The sequence below is a fragment of the Vanellus vanellus genome, assembly GCF_965231255.1.
Source record: "Vanellus vanellus genome assembly, chromosome: 2".
NCBI classification, from domain to species: Eukaryota; Metazoa; Chordata; class Aves; order Charadriiformes; family Charadriidae; genus Vanellus; species Vanellus vanellus.
The window spans coordinates 27,606,720-27,633,502 of record NC_138906.1 but is presented as its reverse complement, the minus strand read 5'-3'; the positions used below and the strand labels follow the sequence as shown (position 1 = coordinate 27,633,502).

At 39.6% G+C, this 26,783-nt stretch overlaps 1 protein-coding gene across 1 annotated transcript in view; it reads right to left on the bottom strand.

Annotated features, from left to right (window-relative positions):
• LOC309668896 (putative acyl-CoA dehydrogenase 6) overlaps positions 1-26,783 on the bottom strand; it is a 97,669-nt gene that overhangs the window by 33,723 nt on the left and 37,163 nt on the right. The window contains exon 3 of the mRNA XM_082479437.1: positions 4,511-4,640. Within this exon, the coding sequence (XP_082335563.1) occupies positions 4,511-4,640 (130 nt within the window). The remainder of the gene's footprint in view (positions 1-4,510; positions 4,641-26,783) is intronic.

The following is a 26,783-nucleotide window of genomic DNA, read 5'->3' as shown; positions in this document are numbered from 1 at the left end:
AAAAAAAAAAAAAAAAAAAAAAAAAAAAAAAAGAAGTTTTCATCTGATCTATGCATTACTCTACAGTATCTCAAACATGATACAATAGTTTACTCATGGACTTCCTAGGAATATAAAGATTTCCTTTGGGCAAAGAAGAGTGTAACTCTGACCTACTGTCACTTTCCTTCTTACAGACTAGCACAAGGTAATTTTCTCCCAATTCTTTTTACGTTTTGCTCGTAGACTCAGACTATTAATAATGCAGTGGCCACGTGCCATGCTTTTGCTTCAGTGTAGTCCTGTGCAGCCATCCTACCATCTGATGTCCAGGTCCAGTTTAGCAGTACTCCTTGGATCTTCAAGATACAGGAAAAGAAGCAACAAAAACCCCAAAGGGAAGAGAAGCTCTTTACAGGCACAGAACGGGTTAGAAATGCACGGTGAACAGCAGCAAGCACCCTTGGGCAGCATGGAAGCCTCGTTAAGTTCAGTAATTTACATAACCTGGATTTAAAAGAATCCACACTGCAATCAGCTTTCTCTCAAGTCCCTATTTTAGTCAAGATAAGACGACATGTGAGTTGAAAACACCTGCATTTAGAAAACTTATTTACCTTTTGTGAAATACGGCGTAAGAAAAAAAGGAATAAGAAAAAGGCTCTGGCTTCCAGTTTTTATCAAGCCTTTAAGCTTCAGTTATTTGAAGATTTTATGAAATAAATTGCTCAGTTCAAGCTACTGCTATGTTCTGAGAAGAATACAGATGAGAAGCCTGTATGAGACGACCTGATGGGTATGACTACCTCATGCAGATGAGACTACCTGAAGGGTTTTGGTTAAGAATGATTACATCAATCCTCTATTTATTTAGCAATGCATTTTGCACTAAAATGCAGATATTGTAAAAGAAGAGTTAGATTAAAGATTACCCTCTTCAGATCATGCAGCTACTCACATGGCTGGTGTCCTGCTGCTACCACACCAGAGCTGGAGGCCTCAAGGCTGCCCACCAGACAACCTGCCACCGTAGCACGGCCAGGCTGTCACCAGGAGCTGGAGAAACCTCAAGGGTACAGCAACAGTGCGAAGTTGTTTTGAGGAAAGTTAGTTCAGAAGCAGCTACCTGAATTCATATTGCCCCACCGTATTCCTCAGGCCAGGTGAGACCCTCACAGGTATTCAAAACCACAAAGCAGCACACCTGCAACATGGACGCAACATAACTAGCCGTCACGACAGCAATGCTTAACAATATCTTTTAATGATATTTTGAAAGCTGCACCTATAACAGTCTCTGCTCTGGCTCATGGCAAGACCTGGCCTACCTTATGCGCACTATACAAATTAAGTACCAAATGTGACAGCAAGACAACTCAGTATGTCTGTTCTTGAAGAAGCACAAAAGCAAGCTTCCCCTACGCTATGCCAGTGGGAATGCCACTCAGCTCTTGAATGGTCTCTTCCCATTTTCACCTTTTTCCCAGCTGATCAAGTGGATGATCCTGCTTTTCAAAACTGCTGTTCTGATTGTCAGCTGCAGCTTCTCTCCTTTAAAGCAAACGGGAAAAGAGATAGTAAACCTAATTTTTTTCAACATTAATTCTCAGATATGCTGCTGTTCAGGTTGGAGAAAGAACCAGTGACGAGTAAGTTGATGAAATAGAGAAGCACTCTCCTCCCACTAAATAATCATCATTACCCTTATTATTTTCCTATAAATAATAGGAAAAAAAAAAGAAAAGTTTACTACCTACTGCCGAGATAAAGGAGTGCTACACTGATCTGGTATCACTATGGATGTGTCAACCTACAGGTTTGTTTATAAGCTCAGGGAAATCTATCTTATTCACTGTCTCAGCTCAGACCTACTTCCCCCACTCTTCTTGTAAGCATGAAAGCACACGATATATTATATCTGAATGCATTTGAAAGACCTGACAGAGAGAACCAGGTACATCAAAGGTCAGATCACTGCTGACAAAACATTTTGCATTTAGTTCTCAAATTTAGAAAGTGCTACTGCTTCACTTAGAGGAATCTGGGGGAAAAAATGGTGCATCTGGGCATCTTCAAGTGAAACAAAACTGTTTTTTCCTATATTTGTCTGCACAGTTAGACATGCATATAAACCAAAATCTGCAGGCTTGCTTCCAAGTATGACCATGAATATAACTTTCTGAAGGTTGTTAAAAAAAAAAAAATCATAAAGAAAGAAGTAAAAGGGGCCAGGAAGAGTGAACAGGCAAACGGATACAGGCAACATTTTCAAAATTTATTATTTATATGATTAGAACTGTTACTACAATGTACTTCCTACTTAACTGAATGTCTCAAAGATCTTCACAAACTGAGCCTGGCAACAGCTTGTTACTGAAGCAAGAAACCTATGGAAGTTGCAGAAACAGCATCAGGAGGCATCCTGACTCTAGATCTTTTAAGACTTTTTTTTTTCCAAAGTACAAACATTTAACAAGCTCTGTATGTGTGTGTATGTGCATAAATGTATCCATCTGTTCAAACTACCACACTGTTTATATATCTAATTGAGGGAACATCTCTAATTTATAGTGGCAGAGCATCTTCATGACGTATCACATTCACTGAGCTGGTGCGCAGGTGCACTCAATACATGCTTGATGAATGCTGAATAAAGCCCAAAGGTAAGAAAGCAGACAAAGGGCTCCAGACTTCTTTTTTAAAATTTTTTAGTGGATGATGGTTGATTCCCATATTACTGTTTACTTTGTGCATCACTGATGCGTCATGTGTAATAATGCATAGTTAAGATGCAAAACTTGGATTATCTCTTCGAACTTGTTTAGGATCACCACAATACACAGATACCTTTAAAGAAAATATCCAGATTGTGAATGCAATTTGAATCCATGGCCCAGGACAAGCAGTTAGCCCTCTCACTATGTTGCATAAAGTAAAGCTGCACCTGTGCAAAATTTCCTGTAGCAACCAGCTTTCGCTTTTCATTACTAAGTTTCACTTTTACATCTTAAGAGTGGGACACTGTACTGTATAACTAGTCAGTGGAATGGACTTGACAGTGGAGGAAAAGTTCACTAATACAGATGCAAATCCAATTACAGATTTCATCATGTTAATGACATTTTCACATTTACTTTCCAAGAACATCCACTTTGGGATTTCAGTAGCACAAATGTATGTTGCTTCACTACAGCAGAACAGAGTAACAGAAGGCCAAAAAACTGCGATGGAACAAAATAAAATCCTGTCTTCTTTTACCCACAGATATTTTTTTTTTTTAAACCCTGGGAACTAAAGGCTATCACGGGGCAAAGTACTAATCTCTGAAGTCTTTTAAAATAGTAGTTTTGTTCTCAGCTGGACTCTAACCAAGCTACTGTTGCAACAGCGATACTGAACTCCATGCTTTCAGCAAATTTTTGGTGTATTACAGAAAGGAGAAGAAAACTTTTAGAAAGATTTTCCATGACTGAGACCTCTGAAGTCATGCATAGCTAGCAGAAGGATAAAGGGATGTCAAGGGAACAGAGCCTAAATTCCAAACTCTACAGAGGATTTACAGGTACTTTCATTCAGAATGGGGGAAAAAAAACAACCCACCACCAAAAAACCCAACTCTAAAATGCCCTTCTGTGCAAAAATTCCCCTCTTGTATATCTGTTTTGTGCAGAGAAATTCCTGACTTCCTCATCATTATTTGCATTTAATCCCCACCACTACCTTCCAGAATTTCAGGTCTATCCATATTCCAGGGGCAAACTGCTGGACTAGCTTGCTGCCTCCCTCTAGTTTTGGAAGATGCTGTTTTGATGCAGAATGTCCGTGAAACTACTACATGAAGAAGAAGTTGTTTACTGCCACTTTTATTGAGGGACGAAAAACAACAACAAAACAGATTCAGAAAGTGCAGGAGCCTGAATGACAGCGAGCGATAAAAGGGGAACACTGACACAAGCAGATGAGAAGAAGAAAATGAGTAATTGCCTGGAATGGGAGTATTTAGGAAGCATTATACATGTTCTGCAACTTTAGGAATGACACCAATATTGATCATTATTTCTGAAAAGTCACAGTCAGTGAGGGGCACCTTGTAAAGCTGGAAAAAAGCAAGTAAATTATAAAATAGAATTAGACTGATCCTAATTATTAAAAGTAAATGCATCCTTAGTATGACTGCACTGGGATTATCTGGCTAAGAAAAGACACAAACACGAATAGGGGGATTCTGGAATTAAAATTATTTTATTGGTTTCGGCACCAAGGTTCTGTGTTTGTAAACATATCATCTACTACTGAAGAAGGCCTATTTTTTAATATATAGCATTCTAACATTAAAAAAAGATGTATTTTCTCCCCTAAACTAAACTGTCTGAGAGAGTTAGAGTAGGTTCCTTCCTCAGCCTTTACTGGAGAGCAACTAGACAATAAATCTGCACAGTAATGTTTTTTCTTACTCTTATACAGCTTGGGTTTTAAGCCTAAACCCATGAGGATTTGGGTTCCAGGCTAAACCAAACTTTCTGAAAATTACCTTGTAAGAGCAGGAGTAGTCATGCCAGCTTGCACTCCAATAGCCATAGGAATACCTCCACAGCGGATATTTCCCAGCTCTTCTGCCACAGCAATGTTATAGGAGAAGTCCAAGCCCATGCCGCCATATTCTGAGGAAAAAACAAACCTATGACACTCATGTTCTAGACAGGCAAAAGCAACAAGAAAAAAAATAGAATATTGCTACTGCAAGGACTTGCCAACTGCAATTTCACTGCTAATTTTTAAATATTTGACAATTATCAGCTTTCCTGTCAGAAAAGCGGTGCCACACTGTTCTTTACAAAACCTGAAAGTAAAATTACACCTGCTCTAATTACCCGTGTGCACGTGAGGTCACCTCTGAATAGCCTAAGTAGCATCATTACTTTTATTGGAAACGGCAGGAAAAAATGACGTGCTGCTGGAAATAACATCAGAAGGCAAAATTATTCTTTCTAACAGCAAGGTCGTGTATGAACAAATCACCACAAGGTAAGAAGTGCTTTTATTTCTCCATGATAAGACTCGACACCCGCTCTCACCCCCCAACTCACTCAAGCGGAGCTCACCTTTCTCACACACAGCAGTCAAGTCAGCACAGAGTAAGACCCTATGCAGGTCATGTCCCTGTGTTAAGTTACTGCCGTTGCTCAAAATCCATGTTAGACACAAGTACAATACCAAACACGCGTATTTCATATCCTGGCACCTGGTAAGTGCAGTCGTTAAAGCATTTTTCATTAGCAGGAGGTTGATGACCCAGGGCACTGGCCGGACGCCAACAGGGGCCGTTCCTCCTCCCCGCATTCCAATCCGCACATTCAATTAAAGAGGATATTATTCTTCACCTCCTTCCCATGCCCAGCGCTGATAAACCCACCACGTAGCGAAACACAGAAAAGGGCTACATTGCTATGATGGATGAGGTAATTTTGAGCTGTATTAAATAGTTTATAGTCCAAAGGAAATATGGTGAGAAAGTTACTACTTGACGTCATTAGTTGACTGAGAAGCTTTGATTAGATAACATTTTCCTCTTTTTTTTTTTCACTCATTTGAAGACCAACTAAGAAAATTTCAAATAAATAGATACAATCCCCCGCCCCTCACAACACACAGTAAGAGGCAGACGACCCTCTTCCATTTTTACTTGCTGACATCAAACACCATCTGAGCGCACCCCTCTACTGACCTGCTTTGAAGTTTTCAAAAAGCACCATTAATTACCAATCAAAACACCACAGTGCATATAAACACAGGGCTTTGTGTGCTATCATCTGTTTCCTAAACCCACAGAAACTATCTTTGTGCATCCTCTCTCTGCAGAAATAAAGGAAAACAAAAATGCAAAAGGCTAAGCATGAAGTTGAATTTTCAAATAGCATTTCTCCGTGGGTCATCCTGAATAGTCTGGATTGCCAGAATTAAAAAAAAAAAAAAAAAAGCTACTTTTCCAAACTGTTACCTGAAAATAAAGAATGTTTCTTAAAAACAGACACAAAATTAAAATTCTTACTGGGAGCTTAAGCAGTACAGTGCAACAACAGTAATATGGGAATGTCTTTAGCATAATATATAATCCAATTCTCTTGCCTTTACAAAGACCCCGTCAATAAATAAATGCTCTGAGAAACAGCAAGGAATGTACGCACACGCAAAGGCAAGGCCATTTAAAGATGTGTTGTATGAGAGAGTTTTTGCTAATTTTATATCAATCTATAGTAGAGTTATAATAGATAACCTTAGTTTTGACACTGCACAAATGCTTTCCACTGGATTTTTTTTTTTAAATCAGTCAATCATTTTATTGCCAAACTACAGTTATTACTAGTTTTGTCTTTAGTTCTGCCTACCAAGCAGTTATATTCCTGTCTTTCACTTAATTTCACAAATCAAAACCTTAGTTTCTTGATTTACCCAAAGCACCCTCACAGGAGGGTCACAGGACCCAAAGAAGGACCGTTTTATGCAAGCGTACAGGTTACATGCATTCTTTGTTCATACCACAATTTGTTATATATTACTATATAACAGACTTGCCTTGTTCTCATTTGAGATTAGTGACTCAGGGGTACATTTTAAAAGCAAAATGCTGCAAAAGGCCAGCTCTCAAAGTGACGACACTGAAGGAATTTCCTATCAAAGGGAGGAAACGATCAGAATGAAGCCTCAGGAGCTGAGAAGGCGGAGGGGGGAAGCCCTACCAGGAAAAGAGATGATGCATCATCAGGAAGATTTTATAATCTGGGGATAGATTAATGCAAGAGACAGCCACAGGTGCAGACAGGCAGGAAGGGCAGAAGCAAATGGTAAAAACCTTAATCAGACAACACCTAAATTTTCATCAGTTCTGTTCCAGGAGCGAAGGAGAAAGAGTTTCATAGAGAAATACGGGTGGTTTGACAGATGATTATAGGGAACGCCTCTTTTGAACCCAAGGTACTCGGTCGAGACAGTTTCACTTGTCAGTGTAGTCTGTGCAGGTATGTCCCCAAGTAATTTGGGTAACCTATGCCATGGCTAAAGACAGTTGTGTCCCATCTCTTTGGAGAACTGGATCTCTGCACTGAGATGCGCTCGCTGCCAGCAGTGCCACACAGAGCAATAGCAGGCAGCGCTGGCCCCGAGCACTGATGCAACTTTCTTTTTTCCCCAGGACATGGTGGCAGCCCCGCGGCCGGAGCTCCAGCCAGCTATTTTGGGGCTCGTCCGAGCACATCACCCTGTGTGCCACAGGACTCAGCTCTTTAACTGAGACAAAACCACGAGGCCGTTCTTATTTCCACCTGCTGCAGCAATTATAGTGACAGTTTTACAGAATGAAAGCTTAACTCTTATTTGAAATAAGCCTTACTCTTTTTGGAATAACTCTTGTTTGCAATAAGGGGAATAAGCTGGTGGTTGGAGGGTCGTGATCGCCAGTCTCATCAACAAACACCACCTCCTGGAAGTAACTGTGCAATGATGTAATGCTAATAGGTCAATTTAATTTTAATTCAGAAAAGCAAACACCATGCCTAAAATAATTTTTGGTGAAAAATCCATAATGAAAGGAACCAAATCAATTTCAGATGTGATTTTAAAAAAAAAAAAAAAAAAAAAAAGAATAACAAGCTATATGTCAATATTCACATGTAAAAGATTTCTACGGTAAATATTTGATTTAACTTTAAAATGAGATGAGTGACGTTTAGAGAATTGTTTGGTTACATTTCCATTGTTAATTTGCAAGAAATATTAAAAGAACTAAGCAAAGCAAAACTAGGCAGAAAGTCTAACGCGCTAATGTTTTTATAATTCAAAACAGGCAGAAAAAGGCAACTCTGGTATATTCAAATTGTTACTGTTTTGCTGACAATAGCACAACTTCCCACTGTTAAATGGCTTAATTTGATATCTTATCCATTGTTCGACTTCGGGTTCTTTTACAAAGAAATTAAGTTATAAAGCCCAAAGCAAGAACACATGGACATGCAAATAAATAAAGATTCTGCACCGCAGACCATGGGCAGGACCCACACTGGAGTAGGGGAGAAGTGTGAGGTGGAAGGAGCAGCAGAGCGGAGGTGCTATGGACTGACTGGAATCCCCCATCCCCCTGTGCCGCTCGGGTGAGGAGGGAGGGAGATGACTCAGGAATGAAGAACTGAAGCTGAGCCTGGGAAGAAGGGGGAGAGGATGGAGGGAACACGTTGTTTTAATTTGCCTTTGTTTCTCACTACACAAATGAATTATAATTGGCAGCAAATTAAATTAATTTTCCCCGAGCCAAGTCTGCTTTGCCCATGACGGTACTTGGTGAGCAGTGTCCCCGAGTTTACCTCGACAGCTGAGCTGTGCCGTCGTATTTTCTTTCCTGTGCTGTTGAGGAGGGGGCGCGAGCGAGCGGCTGGGTGGGTGTCTGGCAGTTGGCCAAGGTGAACCCACCACACCATGGTCTGCATATTGACCTATTTTTCTTTTAAATTGGTTCTGTGCTTTTCTACTAACCACCACCACATCTTTTTAACCCCTCAAAAGGAAAAAAAAAAAAAAGCGTATTTTAAAGTCTTATTTTATATAGACCTACTTATTTCTACACTGTTAAATTTGTGACATTGTCAGTGAAGCGGGAGTCCAAAAAAAACCAGCAAGTTTTAAAAAACGTGTTTTTATAAAAGATGTAGATGTAGATTCTACTAAATCTGATAATTTAGGGTATCAGGACTTTTATATATGAATATAGGCAGACAGCAAAGACGATGCCCAAAAATACAAATAAAAGAGCAAGACTATCTGATCTTCAGCTGCAACACGTCAAAACAGAAACACCGCTGAGATGATCAGTTGGTAAAACAAAGGCAAAGAATGTCTATGAAAAAGGACTTGGAAAGGAGAAGCTGAGGTCTTTCATATAACCGTTTCATTTTTGTGAAGACCAAGACATTTCCTGTCACTTGTTCACTGTTCAAATGTGACTCTGTTCAACGATGAGACAAGCTTGAAGTCTCTAGTCCAAATTTTGTAAGAGTTTAGAAGTATCTCTATTTGGAATTTGCTCCTGAACCCCATCTAGTAGCTGTCAGTGGGGATGGCAACATCTATGGTGAAAAGGGTCTGTGAGTGACCTAACGTAAGGCAAAACCGGGGATCTTCACAGTGTTTTAAGAATGCGAGTGAGCCTCGAAAAAGGAATGGTAAAAACACAATACAGCCATACTGTTAACTCAATCTTAAATGCTTATATAATTTATCTTGATTGTTCACATACCTTCCAAAGTTCACATAAAGCATATCTACACCAAAGGAAATCACGCAGTATTATTTCTACTATTGGCACCTAATTCAGTGCAAGAAAAAACAAACACGTGCTCTTATTTGTAGTGATTAGAAAGACAAAACATGAATCAACTCCCATTTTGAAGATAGGTCTGAGACTCCCACATCTGACACTAGGGTGACAGAGTTAATTGCCAGTTTTCATCATAGCCTACAATTCTAAATCAACCAAAGCAAAATTTCAGTGTTCAAACCTTACTCACATATCATAAATATAATTCAAGAATTTCAACTCCAGAGGACTACAAAGAGCCCTAAAGTTACATAATTGCAAATGTCATCAGGTAGGACAGTACAGAAATCCTACTGTAATCCCTTTCCTCTTTACATAAAAGCAATATAAAGAATTACCAAAGGTGTACTCTCTGCATTGTGCAATTTCTTACAAACCCATTTGGAAAAGTTGAGGCTGATCAAGCTCAGAAAACACCTCCTGCCTTCTTGGTTATTTGCTTCTTTCCAGGAGCAGTGGAAAAAAACACCTCTCATTTTGTGTGACAGAAACACTGTGAGTTCACTTTAGCCTTGTTGAGACAAACATATCTATATTTTTTGGCTATTTCCCCTGGATTGATTCACAAAAAAAAAAAAAACAAACAAAACACACCAAAAAAGAAACAAATAAAAACCCTTTTACCAGATGCAAAGTTCCCCTTAATGGATTGCTTTAGTCAGACGGATCAAACTCCCTCAGTTTAACTGAAAATTTGTCCCAATCCAGGAAAAAAATTAGTGCTTTATAATTTTATTTGGTTGATCCGAGAAAGATCACGACCACATACTGTACTTGATCTCTCACAGATACTCACTAATTCATGCAAAAAATCCAAGGCAGATAAGGACCTCTCCTGCTAACCAAAGTTTTACTTGTAGTATCACTCTTCTGATCCAGTATTCTTTGGAAAAGGAAAAATAAGGATTGGCTGCTCATTCCTTTTCAAACATATACAGTTAGCAGCGCAAGTACAATCCCTAAGCGATTAACAGTGCAAATTGTGTATTCCTGCAATGCTCATTGCCATAGAAGTCATCACGGTTGCCACTTTAGAAGCTAAATTTACCGAGATAAGTACGGTGACTGGATCCATCTAGCACCGTTTTAGGTTAAGACAGAGCTACACTGGAAAATACAGGAGAAACTTCCTCCACAGCAGAAGGACAAGCCCCCCCAGTACAACACCAACACAAAACACCAAGTGGGAACTCGGCAGTGCCTGCCACTGAGCAGATAAATGCACCACACAGGCCTGGCCCTAGCTGGGGACAGCATGGACACATCTAAAGAGGGTTCAGAGCTGTATAGGACGCTGCTTTAGAAAGCCAGAGCAGTATATTGTAAATCACTTGTTGACAACAGCTGCACTTATTACGCTCTGACTTCCAACAACCTCCCACACAAATTTGTACGTTTTCTTTGTTTTCTAAATGGTTATGCAGTGTCACCGAGTGCCATCTGAGTCAGCAATCACATCTGCATAAATCTTCAAACTCAGAAGGATATTGGACCTCTTAAAAAAAAATAAAAATTCCCCCTCCCCCCCATCAAATTGTATACAAACAATATTAAAGGGAAGAAAAAGCTAAGCTGCACAGTACAATAGAATAAAATGTCCACATGGTAACATAAGAAACATTAACAGTGTAAAAAGATGCAGTAGTCAAAAAAAGAAAAGAAAAAAGAAAATCCAAGATTGCACACAGTCCCAAGCACCAGCTATTGCATCAGCTCCAACTCAGAGATGCAATCACTGGTCACAGATTCCTCAGTCGTCTTCTGCCTGCTTTTAAACTGAGATTATTTTTCCTCCTCAGCTCTGACCCAACATCAATTCCACAGAAGCCTAGTTAAACCATCCTACAATTTTTTCCTTTAAGGTTAAAAAGTACAGATCTCCATTATTGTATGTTTGAAAATGTCAGTCAAAATAAATGCCACAGCATGAAGAAAACAAGAAAAAAAACACGTAAAAATGAAGTCAAGCAGTGTATAGGCTGCATATCACACCTCCTGAGCTTCAGTGGCAAAGCCGCGCTACTTCTCATGGCGTTTCCCTTTGGGCAAGCTCACAAACAAACCATAGCCTAGGTTTCAAGAATATCACCACTGCAACCACCCTGCTGCTTGAGGTCAGTCAATCAGCAACAGCTGCCAACCTCCCCAAATACATTGAACATAGACATTCCTACAACCTGTTGCACATTCACCTGGTTTAAGCTTTGCTTTTGGATGCTCAATTTAATTCTCTGAGTCAAGCTTATCTGGCAGGGAATACTGCTTCTCTCCAGCTTGAAGGTTGCCACCCTTCTGACAAACAAGCCAACATTACATCAATATCCTTTGATATGGTGTGTGTCCACTGCAGTCCTACTGACACCAGTGGGAATCAGCACTTGGAGGCAGTGAAATCCGCCTTCAGGCTCAATGAGGCATCTGTCAGCCCCACGTAAAGTGTGCTCTTCCTCCCAAGAACATGACTGCACAGCTAGCTTCTTTTAAACACGTTCATTCACTTTGAACAGGTAATACATCAATTAATCTCACATCTGTACAAGAATGAAGCAGGTACATCATCTTTATGTGCTGCTGGTGCTCCTATTCAGGACTCTTCCCTTCATGTGAACCATGACAAACTACTACAAGAAGTTCCCATTACTCTGCATCACAGCAAGTTTTCCTCCAACAGGAGCTGAAATGTGAATACACAAATAGATATTATAAGGAATCTAAAGTAATGTACAGACATTCAACATCCTAGAGGTGAATGTGGGGACTGAGGCAAAAGAAGGCTTAAGTGCGGTAGAACTAATAAGGAGGAATAAGCAGCTGCAGCACTGTTCTGGCAGACGATGAAGTTGTGTGAAGCTACTCCCTAGATAAGGAGGTGCTGCTCACACAGAAGAGAGATTCCCTTTTCGGTGGGAACATGATCTTCTAGAGTACGCGATGGTGTAAACAAGTAAAGTAGAAAATTACTGGTGTTGGTAGAAAAGTATCTAAAGAGCACGCTTGCTTAATAAAGCGGATTTTGATCCTGCATATCGGAGTCCGTGCCACTTCACCTCCGACAGCTGAACATGGAAAGAAAATGGGAATAAACTTATCAATAGGTAACAGACAAAGAGCCCAAAGAACATTCTCCAGTTTAAGCAAAACAGAAAGAAAAGATGAGTAACAGGACTGAACACAAGTATGTACATTTGCAAGGATTTTTTAAAAGCTGGAGGAAGAGGGGTAAAGATCTGAAATCAGAAGAAATTGTTTCGTAGCAAACCCTATGAGCAAAACCAGATTACTTTCATTTCTTAAAGGCATCAGGATATAGAATCAACATGCAAAAGATCCAGAGCTCATTCTGGCTCTTCCGAATTCCACATAAATAAATAATTAAACTGAAAAGCAGTACTACATGATTCAGAGATTAAAGAGATTTATTACAGTTGCTACTTATTAAAATCTCTATGCTAAGATTTAATACAAAGACTGACTATCAGCTGAAAGCTGTGTTTAATTTTCTTCCCTACAAGATCTTTTATTCCAGTCCAAGCTGATAAACAGCTTGTTGGAAATCCAGATTTGTCTGACCTGGAAAACTTTAACCACTTAGCTCAAGATGTCACACCCAAAGACATACATTTTACTAAATCACAAGTTCCAAAACTTGCAATCTCCAAATGGAGTTATAAACCGAGAACTGAAATTGCATGGGGGGGAGAAACTTGACAAATGCTGGTTTTGAATAAATTCCAGAAAAAAGATTTCAGCATGTATGCAGTGAATAATTAAATGAACCTTGGACATGCTCTAGAACCTTGGCTAGCACGGGGGTTTTAGTGCAGTAGTGCTGAACTCGGAACAGAAGCACACCTCAGGAGGCTTCCACAGGAATTTCTGATCAGCACAGGCTTACAAGACCAAATGATTTTCCAGTGGCTGACTCCTTAAGTGCTTGAGAAGCTGGGCCAGCTACCGAAAAAGCATGCCATGCCATCCCAGAATACCTGCCACATTGCAGATCAACATATTTTTAGCACGGTCACAGCCAGTAAATTATTAAAGAGACATCTATCAACTAATGCTGTAGCTAGAAGCACACCCCTCTGTCATTAGATAATCTCCTTGTTTATAAGTATTAACAGGCAAAATTCTCTTCAGCTGGCAACATCTGTATCCACAGATGATGCAGCCATCAGCACAGGCAGGGCTGGGAACACCAGTTCCACAGCTCCTCATCCCCAGCAGCTCCCAAGCCTTCACCCCGCGGGGCAGCCTGTCGTGCTGCAGGACCATCTCCAGATGTTTCGGTTCTCAAATACAGCACAGACCAAAGGACAGCATCTTCTGTATTTTTGTGACTGTTTGTGAAATCTGATTGGTTTTGAAACCGCTTTGAGTTAGCTAAAGCAAAGCAATAAAATGAGGTTCCTTATTTCTGAGCAATACAACGTGGTTAGCTGTTTAAGATAAAACCCAAATTTTCTGTTTTCCAGGAAAGGTCATGAGTTTGATCTCAGACTGGAAACAGAAGTAAAATAAAACCACAAAAAACTGAATATTTTTGTAACATGAAATTGTATTCTTTTGCCATTTTTTTTTCCCAAAAGACACACAAAGGAAATTTCACAATAAAGCCTCCTTCTGGGATGAAAATGGAAGATTTTTCACAGTGTCAAAACAACGCATTTCCCCATCTTTTTCTCCAACAAAGAAACGGACATGTTCCCGTGATTGCTCTATTATTGATAATTTTAATGGAAAAAACATTTCATAGACAACTTTTATTAGGTTTAAGGAGCATGGACAAACACTTTAAGCACTATTCTAGAGCTGAAAATATCTGGTTTCGTTCTCATTTTTGCGTATCACTCTGTGTGCATCCTTGCCCTTAAGGTTTATCAGCCATACTGTATCACAGAACAGATTATCCCTCTCTGTTTGTGAAAGTGATAACACAACAGGATTCTAATCTGAATTGCAGTCTCCAATGTGAAATACGCTACATTGCCTAATACTGCCTAATACAAAATTATCTGACTGACACAATGAGGTCTGTACCATACATAAGAGAATAACCTAGGACAAAAGGGAACAATGACATGATAAAAGGTATCCAGAGAAGAGTGAGATGAGTTAAGACAGAAACCACATAACCGCCCAGAAAATCCTTTCCACCTTCCCTGACTCCCAATCCTACCTGAATTAGCACTAATGATCCTAAGCATTTATGTACCTACACTTTTACTATACAGTTTAACTGTAATTTTTTTACAACAGAAACCCTATTTAGCCATAGCAAATTAAAGCCTATAGTAAAAGTTCATTTTCTCCACTGATTGCATCAACACTTGCAGCTAAACAGACCTCTCCTGATGGTGAATACTATTTCTGCTATGTACAAACCATTCAGGAACCCAAGCACAGACGTTCATGCATTCAGCTAAGCTACCACTCAGCAGCTCCAAGAACATCAGGAGCTGGCTATTCATCTCAATCTTTTGCTTTTTTATAAGTAGCTATACAACAAATTACATGCTAAATTCTTGTTTGTAAAATGTCATAGTAGAGCAACACAGCAATAAACATATTTTTCAGGAAAAGAATACCTTGAATACGTGGTCACATAGTAAATATGCAAAGGAATTAAATTTATTGCATACGCTGAGTAATTCTGAAGAGAAAATATATTAAATCAACATATATATTGCATATATTCATACTTATGGGATGACTCTGAAACTGAGATGTAAAAAATCACCTTAGAAAATAAAAGCAGGAAAACAAATTCATGTATTGGGGAGATCCTTATTCCCAGAAATTATGACGTTATTCCACAACACATTTGGAACAAAACCTTAGAAGTACTGCCAAATATCTGAGTTATTATCTTCACAGCTCAATAATCTAGCCAATAACATACTTTTCCTTGCAAATCAGAAGAAAAATACCAGTGAGGCTGGAGTCCTCTCCACCACTTGAGGAGACAAATGTTCCAGGTCCATCATGCTTCTCCCATCTCTCCCACACATCGATAAGTAGATGGAAACTGGGGCGGATGGCTGAGGGAAAGGTAGCTTTTTCCATGAAGGAAAAAGCACTTGTCAAAACTATATATTATTACTATTTTTTTTTTTAAGTTGGTCTTGTACTGTCCACTTTCCATTAGATCCATCTAATTGCAAACAAACAATTTTAAAAACACACTAGGCTTGGCAACCCTCCATCTGATACCAAGGATTTATTATCGTGTTGTATGTACTATTTCTAAACGAGTAACTGAAACATCTGAAATAAAAATCACAGTCATTTTATTGGTACGTAGGTGTATGAATCTCCAGAAACAGAACACACAATTATAAAACTATGTTAATATATTAAGGCTTTTTGCCATGCATTTTGAGAGTTACATTCCTTTCCAGCTCATAAAAGGCACTATTTTAGAAACACATCCGATAGCCACAAAAATATTTGCCTGATTTTCATGTGCCTCCTTCCATCCAGCTGTAACACAACAGGTTTCTGTTGCCATGAGTCCCTGCTGAGTGGCACAGGGCTGTAAGAAAGGGAACTGAACGGGATTTCATTACCGTAGGCACTTTTTTAGCACGGTTAGACGGCTCACTGTGTAACCACTCTACCAAGGCTGCCGATGCATCCTTTGTTTTCCCGGTCTCCTAGACATTCTTTCTGATCAGAGAGAAAAATATTTTCCACCACCTTCCTATTACTCTTAAGGCCGATAAGCTTTGCAGTATTTCAGAGACACCTAAAGAGATCCTGGGCTGAACTTGTTTGCTCATTTACGGGCAGTGCGTGACATGGGAGCTGGCTGGGCATGAAAGCATCATCCCTCCGAACCGCACGAGGAACCCATTGCTGCTAGACCTTTGGAATTCACCCGCAGCTGAGCCAGCAGACGTGTAGATGCCTGCCCTGGAATGGCTCCTGCTTAAAGATGGGTTTCCAGCACAAAGTTTGTATCTCCCACCCATGGAAAGAAAAATGTAGCAAGTTCAACGTCTCTGTGTACCCTTAGTCTGGTGGAGACACTAATCCCACACCAACTCCAGACTGTCTTCACAAACTGCCCAAGAGCCAGATCAGTTGTCCAAGTTTGTAAAGCAGCTTTTTCAGCAATGTTAGCATGATCAAAGTCCAGAGCTAGATGTAGAAGCAAAGTGATATATGAGCAGCCATAGATTTTAATCAGTGACCGATTCTGAAGTTTCTGCAATGTCTCACACAAAATTATAATAAATGTATTAAAACTCATAAGCTTCACAATGATGAGCATACTGCATATCCTTTCAGTGCTGCATTATTATCATGTTTTCTCTCCTTCTTTCAAGGACTACAACTATTTGCTAACTCATTATGCTTAATAAAAACCCAGTTTATAGCATCTCTCAGCATTAGGTAGGCCCAAACTGAGTGATTCTGGCAGCTCTAAATTAACAGTGAGCAAACCAGCAGTGACTGTGCCTCCTTTCTCCCAACTACATCATTATACTGAACCATGAAGAATGAGAAAGCCCACACCAAAGACATCAATTGATGCTCAACTCTCACTCTATGTTTAAAATAGTCAAGGAAAGAACAAAAGCATCGTTCATTGAATACTGAGTGGCCTCAAAATTAGTAATAAGGTTTAAGACCATGCTATACTTCATTGAAACAATGAAAAGTTACATGAACTATTCCTCAAATTTAAAGTGAAATGGTCTTTGCATTAAAAAAAAAAAAAGGCGGGGGGGGGGTAGGGGGAGAAAGTGAGATAAGTTTTTCTATCTGGAAAAGATCACAGCATCTCCTAGGCTACAGCCTCGACACTTCAGGTCAAGCAACATAAAACAAGTCAAACAGGAATTAATGCATACCTTCTTCTCAAATAAACAAAACCAACAACCCAAAAACAAAGGAAAAAACAGACTCATTTATTTTGCTCACATTTATGCAAACACAATAACTGTAATGACTGAGGTACAGAATTTCTGTTTTTCTTACAGCACCGAGTCATGGTGAAGAGTCTTTCCTTGTTTGAAATCATTCTTACACTGTGAGTGGGGTTAATGCTGTTTTCTAAATTTTAGAGTAGCACTGATAAAGTATGGACTAAACTGAGAGTGATTAATTAAGGCAAGACATGAAAAATGCACCAAATACAAACTCATCTGAACAGCATGCTAAAACACAGATCTTAGCAATTACACTCTCAAACCAAACCATGTCACTATTCTCTGCATTTTAAGGAGGCTTATACAAAAGCAGCAGATATATTTTATTATTTCACAGATTCTTCTTATGTGTTAGAAGTATTGCCATGAAGAGGGAAAAAAGGAAAAAACCCAGAAACACAAACAAAACCCCAACGTATTACCATTTTAGGGAAATTCTTGTGTTTGGGAGCTCTGCTGCCACAGACTGAGGTTACCCTGGCTAATGTTTTACCACTAGAAAATGTCTCCCACTTGCAATTTAATTGCAATTCACTCTGCAAGATTTGGCTTGCTCCTCATTTTGTGTTGGAGTGGTTAGTGCTGTTGGAGTCCTGTTTAATCCAGCCCTGCAAGTTGAAAAGGTGTTTGCAGCCTGACAACTTCTAGAAAAATTAGTCCTAAGGTTAAATAACTCTGAGCAAAACAGAAAAAAAAAAAACAACCTACCAAATTTTATTAGATAGGAATGAAGAGCTTTAAGAAACTGGTTAATCTTATTCAAAGACAAGTATGGATGAATCAAACACCACATCTTGATATGATTTTTTTTTTCTTCCAGTTGTTTTCCATCTCTCAGTGCATCCTTCCATGCTGACTTTCCAGAGCTAGGATGCGTCTTCAGACAAACCCTGTTCTCTGGTGTGTGTTTCTCATCCTGACCTGGGATGAAACTGCTTCCCAATTTCTCCTTCATTGAAAGGTCTTCACCAGTGTAAACCCAGCTTTGGGCTCTGTGCATCACCCAGTCCTGTTCCTTATGCTAGTGAAGACTTATCTTCTTTTTTGCCACATTCAGGATGCTTTTGGCATATCCTAGCAAGATGAATGGGCATTGCTGATCTGATCGTTTTGTTGATTACAAAAACAGAAAAGATGGCAAAAACCAAAACAAATTTGTACAGATTTTAGAGCTGGATCAGGAGACCTCTCTGTTTAGCCTGCCAGCAATGGAGAATGTGCAACAACAAGGTTATATAAAAACTAATCATATTGGAATTTCATTAGCCCTAATGACGTTTCCCTGTTGACTCACTTTTTCTTTTTTTTTTTTTTTTTTTCCAATCTGACCTCTAGCTAAGTTTCTCAACTGTGGCCAAAAACAGCCACGGTGCTGTGCTCTGCCTATCGCTGAGCAAAAAGCCCTCACCTCCCCACACCACCTCACTGCTATCCCCATTTCTTGATGGTCAGGTTTCACTTTGGAGACACAGGGTGCTACCTGCTACCAGGTCTTTCCTGCTGAGAAAATGTCATACGGAAGAGAGAGGCCAAACACCTGTACCTCTTATCCCTCATTTACCCACTCATCTACCTTCATTTCCACATCTCCATCTACCTTCATTTCCACTTATGCAACATCTGTGCATAAGCACAGAAGCATTTTGCATGCCTTTAAAATAAACGGCCAATGAGGCATTAAAGCTGCGATATTATACCATGGACTTTCTTTTAAAATGCCTTACTACTTAGGAAAAAGACAAAATTATTTCCCCTTAATTATTTCCCCTTAATGATGACAGGAGGATCCACAAAACTGGTAAAAGGCATGGAAGAGGATGGTGTGGAAGGACAAAGTAATTTACGAAAAGATGCATTGCTTGCAGTTTATGGTCTCTATGGCAAAGTAGATGCTGCAAGATACTTAACAGAGGTATAACGAGCAAGTCCCTTGATACACAAATTACAGGATTTTACCACAATCTTGAAGAAGTCAAAGGAGAGAACAAAAAGCCTGAAGCTGGGAAGAGTGTAATTAATTAGGGAACACAATAGAGGAGTAATTTCAGGGAAGTGCACGGGGAAGGAAGGCAGACAGATGGGGAGAGTGATGCTCTCCATTGCACAAAACAAAGGAGAAGGAAGTTTAAGAATAAAAGTATTTTATTTTTAAATCTAATTCAATGAAGCAAAAGGGGGAAGGAAGTATGAATCCTCTCAACCAACCTGGTGTGTGCTCTAATTGGAGATTCTTTTCGGCAAAAGCAAACAGTAAGAGAAGGCTGCTTGAGAGGCAGGTGGAGACCCTGGAGAAACACAACCCGGCCCCACGGCTCGGAGTAACTCAGAGGGCTCTTCTCAAACACCAGCAGGGCAAGATGCAAGCTGGAGGCCTCCAGAGCAAACCAGCCCTCAGGTGGAGAGAAGAAGCTGCCAGCGTCAACTGTCCAAAGCGGTGATATGGACACCACTGAGATCTTATGAAGTTAAATCCAGAATTAAAAAAAAAAAAAAAAAAAAATCTTTCTGGATTTCCTATTTTGCAGCCAGGCATTTAATTGCATGCTTGAATAGATTAAGCTTCTTTACTGTTATCCAATAACCTTATCTGGTATAAGAGTGGCCTCCATGGAAATGGGCAGGCACAGGACAAACCTAACCACAGGGTGAGGGCACCCAGCCCTGCAGAGACTGCCACCCCGAACATGGACCAGGGACTTTTACCAACTGGGACTGTCATTTTCCTCATCCCACTGTGAAGATTGATTTGAAGATAACAGAATATGCCTAAGTCATTATGAAGCACTGCCACTTCTACAAGTCAGCAGAAGGAGAGTTTTTGACTCCTGGAGCAGCGGTGACCGTTGCACCGTCCTGCTGTCAGCAGCACTGCTGTTATTTCAGCCTAAGAATAATTTGCTTCCGCCTGTTTCCCCACCCCTCAGCCACACAATCACAACTGCCCAAATGCAGAGTTAGGAAATAACTGGTACTAAAAAGTGCCAGATTGGTTTAAATTATACTACAGTATACTTCAGTGATTATCCTGTCTCCCTGCACAACATAGCAGGTCCCCAACTTTTAATTCTTAGAAAGATACTTTTTTTTTTTTTTCTAATGAACTTGTAATATTTACATCAGCTTTCAAAGAACCTTTGTGGCAAGAAGGTATGCTTCCACTTAAAAACTCCCTTTTTCTAATGCTACAAGCAACACTACACACTCTGAGTGTCACTAACCACAACAGAAGGGCTGTCTGAATAATGCAAAATCAAACTAGATGTATATGAAAAAAACATATCCAAACTCTCTGAAAAGCTTCAGATTTGTCAGTTTAATGCCCCATTTGGGTCTTTTAGATGACAGAATAGCAAAAGACATGAGCAAAATCACACTGATTTTGGTGGTTTGTTCCACAAAATTTACTTTAGGTGTTTTTACATCACATACACTCTCTGTATTCAGTGTGACTTAACAAGCTGTCTAGAGGGAATAACAAGAAAACTAAAGACTGATGTTTTTCTTGTTTATCTTTTTCTGTTTACAGCTGAGATTATTTTCTCATTAGTTTAATGATAAATGACTTTGCATTTTTCACTACTTTCAATGATGCCATGAGCCGGGTTTCTTTTACACAGAAACAGCGCAAAACTTTAAAACAAAAAAATAATTCACTACTGAGAATTTATACTTGAAGTTATATATGTGATTGAAATGTTCATAATAATAATTTCCACTCAGAAATAAATGGTCTTTCTGTCTGTTGCTAATACAGAACAAACTTAGAAACGTGTTAGAAATTGTTTAATAAACACTTTCTCTGAACAAATGTATGAAGATTCTGAAAACAAACTGCCTGTTGTCAATACCAACCTTATTCCCTTTTCACTATTCATATGGTGACGCTGTTCACTGAAAAAATACTTATTTATATCTGTATCTTATCTATAAAGAAAGATGCTCTTACTGATGATTAAACAGTACACTTGAGGACATGAGAAATAACGCCAAGTAACTCTACAAGTAACTATATAAATTAAAGACTATTCATTAATTTCTTACTTACATACTTCATATATAAGTATTAATATTGACCATAGGACTTCCTTTATTTTTGTTATGAAAACTAGATTTGAAATGACTCATTGCACTATTTCATTGTTATTTCAAAGGCAAAACCCTTTATAGCATTTCCTGAGTTTAATGAAAAAATATATATGTAGATAACTAATTTTTCAGTGATTTAAAAAAAAAAATCTAACCCCCAAAATCATTAGAAAATCAGATATCATCATATATAAGAAGCAAGCAGAGCTGTCTTCTGAAATATCTGGGAGATGAAGTCCAAATTTTTATATATATATATGAAGATATCATCATAATACAGAAAATATCGTAGATAGTTGCACCACTGAAGATTATTAGAAGCCAGGACTCCCCAAACGCTGACATAAGGCCAGTGCTTTAGCAGCTCCATCACAGTAAAAATTCAGCCTAGATCAGGCATAAGCACATTTCTGTCACATCAGCCAGAGCACACAGTATGAGGTTACCCACTCTACACCAACTCCAAAAAATGCAAGACCCTAGCTGATCTGGCCTGAAACCTGCTGGAGACGTTACCCCTTCAAATACTTGTTAACGAACTTATGTTGGTATGCTGCTTTTTGATACATCTATGGTAGTTTTTGGTCTCCCTGCTGTCACCTTAACTCCACAACCAAAGTAGGATTCAGCAGAAGGTAGGTAATACATGATCCAAAAGCCAGAAGAGGAAAATAGCAAAAATGAGTCTTGAAACACGACACGGAGTTTCATCAGTGAGTATAACTAACCGCTATAACAATCTTGCCAAATAGCGCACCGACTATTCCTCTACAAAAATTAAAATCTGTGGTCTTTTAAAGCATATACAGACATACACAGCATCTTTACTGCTTTCCTCTGTTTTGTTGGGTTTTTCCTCCCTCCTTCAGCGACATAATTTTTTTTTTTACACGAAATATTAGAGCCTACTGAAAAGAAGCTCGCTGTCCTCATTAACTTTTTGCATTCATCTTGGAAATAATCTACAGAGATCCATAGGCCACAGGCTGAAACCTACTTCTCTAATTTATCCACAAGTACTGGGTTTGATCAGTTGATTATTGCATGGAACTTAATTACCCCTGTCAGATGACATGCTCAAGCAGTCCCCTGCTTGCCACTAAATCTGAGTAAGAGAATCCAAGAAATTAAATAATCCCATGAGTTCCAGAACAGTGAGTCCCAGCTGCATTTCTTCTCCTGCCCATTTAATACAACCTGTACGACTCCAGCAGTTGAGAGACTTTCCAACTTTTGGTGATAAGTGATAATCTCACCATTTTATTTGCTGGTAGTTTTTCAGGCTACATTTCTTCTTTTCTTCCACTGTCCCAAATAGCTCCTCCTTTCCCTGTTTATGCCTGACACATACATTGTAATCACACGCCTTTAATCACTCCCTAGCTTAACTACTGACCTCTTTAATTGCTCCTACAAATCAATCCTTTGAGGTTTCTTCCCTGAACTCATTAGCTTGCCAAAAACTTTCAGGCCAAGACATGCCCAACTAAGAGCTCCCATTCCAAATCTGTCCTTATTCTTACTAACATATACAGTTAATTTCAGGTTTGGGCAAGGAGTTGTAGATGAAAATTCCCTGAAACACAGGAAAGGTCAATTCTCTCTTTTTTGAGCTTTCACTAGTAATTACAGTGATGACCCTTGCAACATGTGCGGTAAAAAGCCTTGTAGCAAAGCGAAAAAAGAAAACAACTTCTTAAAATAAAGAAGGGATCAAATTCTGCTCACACTTACATAAAGGATAACTGCAAACTTCTGACAGCAGAAAGTGGTTCAGTGCTACTTACTGAACTTAGGTCTTTTACTGGCAGAAGCAGTCCAGCACTACAGCAAATTTATTCCAACAGTCAAACGTGAACAGCTTTTAAAAATGTCTCTCTTGCTGATGGAAAGATGGTTTATTAAAAAAAGTCTGAAATCAAGATCACAGACCAAATAATGCCATATAAAATACATATCTGTATCTATTAACTTGTCTCTAGCAGCATGTAAAAAAAAATGGTCATTTTTCAGTATTTTTTATTTGGGAAAAACAAAAGAAACATAAGAAATTAAGCTGAGTTAGAAAAAACTGAAAACAGATCTAAGTTCTTTTTATTGCTGCTAGACATGGCACATGCCAGGAAAAGGGCTCTGCTGTTTCTAAGCTCTTAAACAAATAAACCACAGCTTTCCTAGTCAATAATGTATACTGCATTAACTATAGATAATCGACTAAAAGATACCTCACATAAGAATATCCTCAATTGCTACTTGGGATTTGGAGCAGCTGATGCATGGAGATCCCATACCAACTTTACTGCAAGTGAGAAATCTTACTTACTGTTCATTTTTCTAAATACGAAGGGTGAGAGAAACTGCAGTCACCCTTCCTACTACAGACTCAAGGCATTCAGCCTCCAGCTCCTCCAAGAAACATGAAAATAGCTACACTTCATCTCCCAGATATTTCAGGAGACAGCTCTGCTTGCTTCATTCCCTCCTGAGATGGGAGGTTGGGAGATGAGTGTGAAAGCAGCCACAGTTTTGGTGTCAGTGTGAAGAACAAACCCTCACTCTGCATTACTGTGATTTACAGTAGCTGAGGGTCTCCACAATGCAGGGCACACCTCCAAACAGTAATTCATTTGGAAATATATGTTGCCACCACACCAAGAACAGTTGTAAAGTCACAGAAAAAAAGCCTTGCTAGTATTCTCATCACAGTTACTACTGTTCTGGTTTTAATCGGCAGAAGCTGAGTTCATGCTGCCATTCGAACAGACAGATGGACAGAAAAACCTAATCCCCGTATCACTGCGTGATCAGACCCTGCAGCAGCAGAGCAGTTGCTCAGACATCAGGCTCTCTGCTCTTCCATCTATACCTTTTGCTGCCTGGCAGGGTTGCAGGTCCGTGGGAGAACAGCTCGCCGGGCGGGATTCACACAGCACACCGCAGCAATGCTTCTGTGCCCACAAATCCACTGCTAACAAGTCACGTCTAACCACTCTGCAAGATGTGAGACCTTGGACTAAAGTCACAGGCAAGAACCGAGCTATCGGCAGAAAAAACAGACAGCATTGTTTTAGAAAATGTTGGGAAAAAAAAAAAAGAGCACAATTTTTCTTGGAAGAAATTTTTCACTTTAAGGGTGGTAAGGCACTGGATCAGGTTGCCCCATCCCTGGAGGTGTTCATCCCTGGAGGCTGGACGTGGCCTTGGGCAACCTGGTCTAGTGGGAGGTGTCCCTGCCTATGGCAGGGGGGTTGGAACTCGATGATCTTCAAGGTCCTTTCCAACCTAAACCATTCTATGATTATTTTTATTCTTCTAAGAGTGAGCTCTGAGCCTCCACATCAAAATTTTCTGAACTGATAAGGAGACTCGGGTGTACGTTCTTCATGACAATTTGAGATTGCTTAAGAAATGCTTACACAAAACTGCAAGTTATGAAGCATGAGCAAGCTTCCTCGCTTTAATCAAACTGGCAAGTTTTCACATTTCAAGGACACATTTATTGCAAATTTACAGTAATGTCCATCTGCCCAGTAGTGAGAACACAAAACTTAAGAGTTTGTAATACATCACTGAATTTTTACTTGCTGATTAACAAATGAGCATCTCCAACTAGTCATATGTCTGTTAGCCAAAGGAAAAAAAAAAAGGCACATTGATCCTTTAAGAAATAAGGCCTCCCCCACAGACCACCCATACCTGTAAATCCAATCAGGAATGGGCCTCAGAAAAAAAAGATGATATTCCACAAGCAATACAACTATTTCACCTTTCAAATTTTATGGCAAAATAAAAATTGTTCATTAATACCTCTTTAAAGCCTGGAAAATATATGTACGTCTGGATGACGCCCTCAGTCATATGGTTTAGTTTTAGGTCATCCTGCAAGGGGCAGAGAGTTGGACTCTATGATTCTTATGGGTCCCTTGCATCTTGAGTCATTCTATGATGTGTCTAAACATGCGTAAATGTACACATACACACACATATGTATGACACGTGTGTATACAAAGGGTACGCACGTACGCACACCAGCAACGTGTCTTACCACTATTACTCACGTTACAGACAACGTGACTGAAGACCACTGCTTAGGGCTTCATTGATTCTCCTCGTAAGACAAATGCCAAGTACATCGAGGCTGTTAAGCCACTCACACCTCTTCCCTCTCTGCAAATGACAAAAAGGGGTACAGGGAAAGCTGGAGAGATCTCCCCAAGTCTACTCAGACACACCTGAGCTTCAGTCCTGACCTAGAACTGCACCCAGTGTCTTCACATGGACCAACTTCCTACCATTCCTACATCTGCAGGTCTGGGTAATTACTAGTCAGTGCATTAGTCCAATTAGTTTCAAATTAAGTCTTTTAAAAACTCACTGAGAATTACAGCAACTAAGCCGTGCTAATTAAATATTGAAGCAGTAAGTGGAAATAAGCATCAAGAGAGATTTTTCTGTGCCCCACTCCCAATGCACAAAGGGTTTAAGGGCATTTACTGGAACTCATTAATTGGATCTGTGAGCTGCTGCTTGACCCCTAAGTTTTCTTTAACATATTTAGGCTGTGTAAAATTTGTATAAATGCATGAATATGTAAAGCACAGCTACTGAAAATGGCTTTATAAAGATTTCCTTTGAAAAAACAAACCAGTGAAATCTTTTCTAAAATATCAAAAAAGCTTCATTGCTGTGTAACTAATGTAGAAAAAACCCAAAACATTTGACAATAGTAACATACCATCTCAAAGCAATACAGAAACACTCTATTACTAGTGAGCACAATATAGAGTGAAAAAGCACTCCTCCAAAAATAGCACAATAATTCTTCTCACAATAACCTGGATATATGCAATATTACAGTAGCCCACAAGCGTAGAGCGAGGAATATATATGATGAAAAATGAATCAGATGGGTAATTTGACAATAAGCAGAGAAACAGTGAGGATAAAAAACATCAGTGAAAGCGGAGGATGGGATGGAATTTTTTTCTATAAATATTTATGGCATCAGTGATGAACATTGCTCTGCCTGGCAACCCAGCAAAGGAAAAAGATTAGATTGTGGTTAACTTTTGCCATCACGTCAGGGGAAATCCTGTCTGAAAAGCAGACCTCCTGGTGCTACGCTCCCACTGTCCTGTGCTCCTCAGGGCTCTGCACCATCAGCTCCCCCCTCCATGCCCCCAGGCAGTGGCTGGGCAAGAGGCAGCCCATGGGGTTAGCAGCTCCAAACGCAGCTGCCTAAGCTGATACCAAGGGAGCAGGTAAAACAGGTATCAGGCCAAGGGAGCGGACGACTTCAGCTCACACCACCGTGTTTTTCTTCTTGGTGGCACTCATTCTTGTCTCGCTCCTCTCACTCGGTTAATTACTTTCTCAGACACGTGGGAACTGGTTATCTTTGGACCTCGAATAAATCT